Below are 8212 nucleotides of genomic sequence, written 5' to 3' on the forward strand. Positions count from 1 at the left end.
TATTTCTTGTGTGTTTACTTGTTTGTGTGTTTTTTGCTGTTATTGAAGAAAAATGCTGCTGCTGTAATAAGGAAATTTCCCCGTTGTTGGTTGATAAAGTATGATCTAATCTAGTCCAAGCGTCCCAGGGCAAGACCCAATTATCTCGTACCCCTTTATTGTTGTGACGTACAGTTGTGGCTGCATCTCCATGTGTACATGTTCTTTTGTCCCCTTTGAAATACACGTTTCTGATATATAAGGGATGTCAGTTCAAGTTAGAATTCAAGACATCTAAAAGAGCTGTGACATTGAGCAGTTGTACAAACCTTTATGACGTGAAAGACCCCTAAACTGACCAAAATAGTCACACATGCTGTCACTGTGTTACTTATAGATTGAATTATAATTTACATAAATTATTCCCCTTTTAGCTAAAGATTACCTGGACTGTCCTTAAGGACCCCTGGGGACAACTACTGTCATAAATAATAGTAACTAGTACCTCACCTAAAAGATTACATGCACATTGTCTATTAGAAATTGTCTACAGCCTAAATGGCACCTGAACGCACCATTCCCGATGAAAAGAAGAGAGCGTCATTCACCTCAGTGGCAGGTGTCCACCAAATAAAAGAACAAGAATGCAGTTTTTCCAGCTACAGGTGAACGATGTATGCTCAGTAGTACCTGTGGGCTTCACAGTATTCTTTATGGCACATTACCCTGGGTTGTGCCTGTTTTAACGCAGCCTCAGCCAGATCATTTAGTTATAATTTAATAAGTAGAGGTTTTTAAGAGTGTGTCCTCTGTCTGGGAGAAAGCTGTTCCTGAAAGTTACATGTCAGGTCAAAAGGCAAAAAAACAAAAAAACAAAAACATAAATTGAGAGTCTTAAGGTGTCCTATTGCGCCCCCTAGAGGCCAAGTGGAAGCACCACAAAAGACTGCATTTTCAGCTGTGTTGGCTTTTTGAGGGATTTTCCATGAGTTATTTTTGCTGTTGCTGAAAAAGATTTTACTGTTTATTTTTTCAAGACATGTTTGCTTTTGAAACACACTTTTGTTTTTACATTCATTCATTTCCAAAATTTCTACTTAAAGGTCCCATGGCATGAACCCCTTAGACCCCCATTTGGTAAGTTTTCATCCCGGAGTCCTCCATCTGATAGTATTGCTTTTAGATGTTTTGTTACAGAAAGTATATGAAATCCATGACTAAAATAATCATTCATTCTTCCATTGTACTACTTATGGGGATCCCTGGACCCCCTCAAGGACCCCAAGGGGTCCCTGGACCCCACTTTGAGAAACTACACCAACATTTCCCTCCTAAACATCTGATTTTTGAGTGTTATGAGACCAATATTGCTTTTGCAGCTCACTGTTCTCTCACAGCAAGACTATCAGAAAACAATTCTGAACATTTCTGAATGTATGAGACACATTTATAAAGAATAAAAACAATCAAACGTTTTGTGCAGTGTTTAAAAGGAAGAGTGCAAAATATTGAGAAGGACTGTGTAAATGTACAGAAGAAGAATATTATCTGTCAGAGTGAATGTGAAAGGTCTTAATTAGTGGGAAGTGATCCCAGCTGCTGGTCTTCTGTGTTAGAAAGGCAGCAGAGGCCTTTGGGTTCACAACTTATTTCTTTGTTGAACTCGGGCTGTGTTGCACAATGCGGCTTCTGATCTTCGTCTGTGTGATGACAGGTACAAACTTAAGCATTTAAACTACGTATTCTTCTAAAAAAAAAAAAGGTGATTATTTCTTTTTCTTAAACTTTTGTTTTGTGTAGTTGTTGGCTGTGTTCCCATACAACCAACCCAGAAAGACAGCAGTGGTGCTGCAGGTTGGTATTTACTGGATTATTTTTTTTTTTTTTTTTGCTAAAATATACAAATTACTTGAGTAATTCACTGATTTCTGTAGATAATGGTATTGGCACTTGTATGTTTGGTGTGTCAAAGCAAGGTAGATTGTTTACAACAATCTGGACATGCAAAAATAACTGAACTATAAGTGAATTTGTCCAATTTCACTGGTTTCTCTTTCAGTTGGTGTTGTCCCTTCATCTAACACCCAGAATGTGGCTAGTGGTGCTCCTAAAACAGGTTGGTGCTCCTTTTGGTTTTAAGACTTGACATTTAATTTTGTGTCTGGAACGATGTGATTAACTTACTAGATTTGTGTAGGTGTGGTTCCTTTAAAACTGGTGCCACAGCAACATGGTGCAGAAACCTTACAAGGTAAACATGAAATGTTATACATCAAAACAATTTTATTGGATACAAAGTACAACAGCATTATTATTTTATCTGTCAATAGAGCTTAAAGGAGACTTGGGTGTCCATGAGGGAGACATTTTGATGCCGGTAAGCTGAAGGACTTTTTTATTTATTTTTTTGAGAAAGAAACCCACATTTCTGATAGAAACTTTTTTTGGAAAGGGGTCAAATTTGACCTGAAGACAACAGGAGGGTTAAATAAATGCAAACAACCCAGAGTGTGATTTTTTTTATTTTTATTTTTATTTTTTTTTTATTTATTTTTTTTTTTCCTTTTCCTAACCTGGAATATCTGTGTGGTGTAACCAGACCTTTCTTCACAGCACTGTGGAGGTAGGCCACGCAGCGTGAGACTAGGGTCTCTCTTACAAAGAGAGTGAGAGACTCGAAAGGTAACACTTTAAAGAAAGTGTGAATGTGTAGTGTCAAAAGATCTGAAAATCGCGCAAAGACGGTCGTTAAGTAGCCACGAAAGGCAGCGCTAGATCGGCTTAATTAGTGAGAAGAAGAGTTGCGTTGCCTGACGACGGGTTCAGGACGGAGCGCTTCCGCCTCTGGTCTGAACCCGCTATAATGCTCCATGTATGGCCTTTCTATTTGTAGTCATCTTGATGTACACTTACTGTGGGGGGAAAAGTATTAATCAGCCCAGTATATCTACGTGCTTTAACCCTTGTATCGTATTCGGGTCAAATTGACCCATTTCAAATTTTTAGAAGAAAAATAGTTACTTTTTTTTTTTTTCTACTTGAAAATCAACGGCCTTTATATTTTCTGTGATAAACATGTATTCCTGACTCGACTCAGAAAATTATTCTGGATATGACCACTTTTTCCAAGATAAGTGATAAAAGTTTTAACATGAATGACAAAAGAACCCCACTTCCATTTTTAATTGTGTTCTAGTAGAGACTGATTGCATTCCCTGAACTTATGTTCTCTCAACTGTTTGAAATTGAGATAAAGACAATATTTGTTAATAGATTATGGAGTAAAATTTTATTTCAGAATTGTTTTTAAAACCCCAAATAAGTCCCGGGATAGTTTGACCGGTGGGATACAAGAGGGGCCCGACAGTGAAGACAACACAAGGGATAAAACATCTGAGTTTGTGTCCAACTGGTGACGACTCCTAAAATGCTGAGACTGTCTGAATCTGACAGGTGGACAGGAATGCTGTGGAGAGCCTGTGGGAGGACGCCATCGTACCCTACGCCATCAGCAGCACGCTGGGTGGGTTGTCCTGGTCGTAACCACATCAAACGCGTGACTGCTGCTATTAAGATAACGGAAACTTAAACCGTTTGTTTTCACTGCAACAGCCATCCAAGAGTCGAACATCCTCAGTGCCATCAAGATGATATCGGCTGTCACCTGCATTCGCTTCGTACAACACACCACGGAGTTCAACTCCCTGCTCTTCACAAAGAGCACTGGGTGAGAAATGTTTGTTTGAAAAGATCAGTTTAACCAAATTTACTTTATATTTTGAGGTATCTAGCCATGGATAACCTTATGATTTTTATATTCAAAATCAATTTTTCTTCTGAGATCACTTTTTAAAACCCAAATTACTAGTGTTTCACATAAGGAGGCTAATTAACACCAATAACTTTTTTTTTTTTTTTTTTTTCAATGGTTTGATTGTATAATGAAACCAACTCTTGTAATATAAAGTAACAAAGACAATTCAGGTAAAATCAAGATAAGCTGCTAAGATCTCTGGCATCTAGATAAGACAACGTCCAGGTTTATATAACACTTAAGGTTGGGAATGTAAGCTCAATTCTAAAACCCACTTAAGGAGGGACAGTATTTGAATTGCTTCATAGAGGGCTGGAATTGGGCTATTCCAAAACATTGGCAGTGACTTCAATTTTGATTGGTTTCTTAATCCCCTTCTAGATGGGGGGGGGGGGTGGGGGGGGGTGGGGGGGGGGGGGGCAGAAATCTGATTTGTGCAGATAAGACTAACTAAATGGCTAGATGTCACTGGAGGTGAGATTTAAAAAGTTGTCTTACTGGCTTGTGTCTGTCTCCAGCTGTGCGTCCTTTGTTGGTTGCCAGGGAGGTGTCCAGCCGCTGTATTTTGGCAAGTCCTGTAGCGTGGGCAATCTCTGCCACGAGATCATCCACGCTCTGGGGCTGAATCATGAACACACCCGCCAGGACCGGGACCAATACATCAGCGTGCAGTGGCAGAGCATCATACCAGGTAAATGCTTTACTGGTTAACTTTCAATTGTAATTCCCTGTTTGGGGGGGGGGGGGGGGGAGAGAAACATTTTTTTTTTTTTGTGTGTGTATGTATCCAGACTTAAAATAGAGATAGCAGTATTGGGGGGGGGGGGGACCTCTAATACTGCCTAAAACGTCGGTATCAGAGTATTGGCTCCAATACCGCACAATGTAGACCTAAAGAAAGAACTGGATAATAAAGTTCTATGGCATATTCATGTTTTATAGGAGTTCAACCTAAGCAGATTAGCAATCATAACATCCATACAGGGATAGTAGTACACAGCTGTAAAATATGACATCCTGGTGTCAGTATTGGCGGATAACTACACTAAAAATATTGGACTGTATCTACTTTAACTGCTTTTTGTTTTTTGGGCAGCAAACTCAGTACTGAATAAGTTTCTTTTTTTTTTTTTTTAGCTTAAGGCTACTATGCAAGTTAATTTTCTTTTTCCACGGCTTAACTTTCAAAGACAAACTAAACCCAGGTGTGCTTAGGATTTTTAAGATTGGTATGAAACATTTGTACAAACTGTATTTTGGCTGCATGGCTATGAAATGCTATATTTTATTTAAAGGGAGAGAAAGTAACTTCGAGGTGAAAGATGGAGACACTCTGAACCTGCCTTATGACCTCGAATCCATAATGCACTATGGGCCGTAAGTCACAACCCGTAATTTCTCTCCTACATTTAAAAGAAACTTGTTTTTGTCCCGTGGCTAATCCTGGACAACGTTCATCTGTAGCTGCTTAGTTAAATATAAGATAACTTGGAAGTACTGTGGGTGGGTGGTTCAATTACACACGCACATATTTAGCGAGTCTTCTGTGGCTGCAGGTATTTTTTCAGTGTAAATGGGAGTCCGACAATGTTGCCAAAGGGTCAGAAGGAAGTGGTCATGGGTCAGAGAACACGCCTGTCCTCCCTGGATATACAGAAACTCAACAAACTCTACAACTGTGGTAATCTCTTCACATTTGTCATCTCATGACTATGTTCTAATGTAAATGGCTTTTTTTTTTCTTCAACTTAAGCAAAGTATTCCAACCATACTAAGACTTTATTTTTTTTTTTTCAGGAAAGCGGCAATAAGGATCTGGCTGACCTGCATTTGCTATGATTTAATAAAAACCCTGCTTGGTTTTTCTTTAACCACACCTGTTTGCCTCAGTACATCAAATTAAACCCAATATGTCTGACACCCAATGAAAGAAACGGCGTGCTCTGTGACCATGACGACGCGTAAACATACGCGCCCACTTTCTTGAGCCAAGTGGCGTGGCAACTGTACGCTATCTGCGTGCGTGTCTACGCTGTATACAGCGGCCGTAAGCTTATATGCAACTCGCCATGTTATCGCGAGAAGAAAGCAACGGTTAAGTTTAGGAAACAAAGAACCGGTTAGTTTTCAGAAAAGCAGACCGGGTTGAACATGAAGGGCGGGACACGATACCCGGTGTCCTAGTTGAAAGTCTTTTACCCTGACCAACGCGAATTGTTGCCTTCTTGCTACAGCGTAAATTTCCATGGTAATATAAGTCAATGGAGGTTAAATGCCTTTCAGTTTTAAACATGTCTGTCATTTACACCTAAACTGTGATTGTAAAACTTCTAATTTTTTTTTCTTCAGGGTGTGTTATATCAAAACGCCTCTAGATGAGATGCCTGAGTGGCAAGAAAAAAAGTTTGATTTAAGTCTGAGCTTTTTTTTTTTATTTTTTAAGGCTGATTTACACATTTTCTAATACTTCAAAAAAGTACTTACTGAATTTGCACATGTTCCTTGGGTTTAGAGTGCATGGAGAAATTTAAAACTCCCCTGGAAGTGAACATGGGGCAATGGTGCACTTTAGCCTCTTGTGGCTGAAATCAGACTTCTTCTCAGCTTTCAACACTACCCAGTCACATGTTAAGCTGATTAATTTGGGTGTAAACCTCACTCTTGTGAAGTGGATTCAGGGCTTTTAACTGGCACACAACAGTATATGATCAAGATAAGCACAGGAGTGCCACAAGGTTGTTTATCACCATTGTTTTGTAAACTGATTGAGTCAGCAGCCATTCAGCTGCTCACTGATTAACTTTGAGATGATGCTGCCCTAGTTGGCTTTTTAACAGATAACGAACTGAGGTTGACCACTCCAATGCAAAATTCACTAACTTTAAATATTTCAACAAATTCTTATTAATTTTAGGAAAAGGCCCCCTCCACTGCAACCTGTTATTATTCAAGGGACAGTCATTGAGACTGGAAGAGTATAAGTATGTGGCCACTTATTGATTTTCAAACTCACATGATCGGCTAACACACGAGCAAGATCTTCCAAACGCACAGCAACGGCTTTATTTAACGAAACGTCAGTTTTAATAAAGATAAAACTATGATGTTCTCCCCCTTCCCTGTAAATGTAGATTTCAAATGCCCCAACAAAACGGGCCATTACAGCATTTGTGCCGAGGAGTGTTGAGTTACTGAATAGATCTCACACATGGGCACATAGACATCTGATATTGGGCACTTTAACTCATCTTAGCTAGTGGATTGATGAATGCATGTTACCACCAGTACTGTGGTGTTTTCTGTATTGTCTAAATCTTCGTTGATGTTGTGGTCTTATCTTTTATTTTACTGTTGTATGGACTAAATGTGTCTCCCTTGAATGCAAAAAAAACCAATTCCCCTTGGGGTAATAAAGGTTTCATTCAACAACAAACTGTTAAAAGTCAAACTATCAGGTTTTGAAAATGGAAAAATACTTTTTTTTTTTTTCCTCCATCCTTCCTCTCAGGGCTTCCATACTTTTTGTAAAACAAATGTATGAACTTTCTGAACTTGAGTGGTTGCATACATTCGGGCTGATTAGTGCAGCAGCCACTGAATGTATTTTAACCCAAGCACGTAACATCCAAAACTAAAAAGTATACTTTTTTTTTTTGGTGTGACTTTAGCATTTTTCTTTTCTTATCCTCTTTGAATTCACATTCACACTCCTATTACTTTGCTGACGGGACTGTATGACATTTCTCAGAATTAAATGACTATAGTTTCTATAATAACAGCAGGAATACAACAATACAGAATTAACACCAGGCACTCCTTCATATAACAACCATTGTTCTGTACAATAACCTGGTTGACAGTAGCAGCAGTGGGTCGACTTGTTTTGGCTGTGGGAGGAGCCACAGACAGTCTGTGTCTACTGAAAGTCTCTCCCACTCTACCTTTCATTTACCTGGCAGAAAGGACATAAGACTATTAGCTAATGCTAACAGCATTCAAAGGTAAGACCCTTAAAATTGTAAATTCCTAATTTAAGTATTGACATTTAAGCAATGGGAAGTTCCTGACTAACATAGTCTAGTATTGTACTATTGTATGTTTTAGTGTTTTGTAAATTAATCCTTTTCAGTGTAAAAAAACAAACAACCTGAAATGCGTAACCATCTGTTACTTGCATTTGGACTTTTTATTGTAAGTTTTTGTGTTTATTGTAGCTGTGTCTGTGTGTGTGTGTTCTAAACCTTAAATGCAGCACTTTTTCTTCCCTTCTAAATGAGTTAAAATAATGAAGTTACAGAAGTTCACACATTTAATTTGTCTTTTAGTGAGCTGGCACACTGAAGCTTGAGTGTGAGCGCTCTGTGCAGGTTTATTTTGGGCTTCTCTGATTTGCCATGTTCACACACAAGTTGCTGGGGG

The 8212-nt window shown here is 38.9% G+C and overlaps 3 protein-coding genes across 3 annotated transcripts in view; 2 read left to right on the forward strand and 1 right to left on the reverse strand.

Annotated features, from left to right (window-relative positions):
- The first annotated feature begins 1659 nt into the window (after positions 1 to 1659).
- Positions 1660 to 5619, forward strand: LOC116706653 (high choriolytic enzyme 1). Its single transcript, XM_032543590.1, has 11 exons — positions 1660 to 1693; positions 1780 to 1833; positions 2039 to 2095; positions 2177 to 2230; positions 2310 to 2356; positions 3433 to 3502; positions 3592 to 3706; positions 4312 to 4484; positions 5089 to 5170; positions 5350 to 5474; positions 5591 to 5619. The coding sequence occupies exons 1-11, from the start codon at positions 1660 to 1662 to the stop codon at positions 5602 to 5604; spliced, it is 825 nt and encodes a 274-aa protein (XP_032399481.1). The 3' UTR covers positions 5605 to 5619.
- A 2027-nt stretch (positions 5620 to 7646) lies between these two features.
- The window catches only part of si:ch211-140l13.3 (uncharacterized), a 34598-nt gene continuing 34032 nt past the window's right edge, over positions 7647 to 8212 (reverse strand). The window contains exon 15 of the mRNA XM_032542612.1: positions 7647 to 7745. Within this exon, the coding sequence (XP_032398503.1) occupies positions 7731 to 7745 (15 nt within the window). The 3' untranslated portion in view covers positions 7647 to 7730. The remainder of the gene's footprint in view (positions 7746 to 8212) is intronic.
- ttll2 (tubulin tyrosine ligase-like family, member 2) overlaps positions 7737 to 8212 on the forward strand; it is a 4026-nt gene continuing 3550 nt past the window's right edge. The window contains exon 1 of the mRNA XM_032542615.1: positions 7737 to 7794. The gene's annotated coding sequence lies outside the window, so the exon portion shown is untranslated. The remainder of the gene's footprint in view (positions 7795 to 8212) is intronic.

This window comes from Etheostoma spectabile, chromosome 18 (genome assembly GCF_008692095.1).
Source record: "Etheostoma spectabile isolate EspeVRDwgs_2016 chromosome 18, UIUC_Espe_1.0, whole genome shotgun sequence".
In the NCBI taxonomy this organism is placed as follows: Eukaryota; Metazoa; Chordata; class Actinopteri; order Perciformes; family Percidae; genus Etheostoma; species Etheostoma spectabile.

What these genes read in the sequence shown, in the direction of transcription:
- LOC116706653 (XM_032543590.1), top strand. Translation starts at nt 1,660, where the DNA reads ATGCGGCTTCTGATCTTCGTCTGTGTGATGACAG. An exon ending in TAGTGGTGCTCCTAAAACAG is followed by an intron (nt 2,096 to 2,176) that starts GTTGGTGCTCCT and finishes AGATTTGTGTAG; the next exon opens with GTGTGGTTCCTTTAAAACTG. An exon ending in CGCCATCAGCAGCACGCTGG is followed by an intron (nt 3,503 to 3,591) that starts GTGGGTTGTCCT and finishes TCACTGCAACAG; the next exon opens with CCATCCAAGAGTCGAACATC.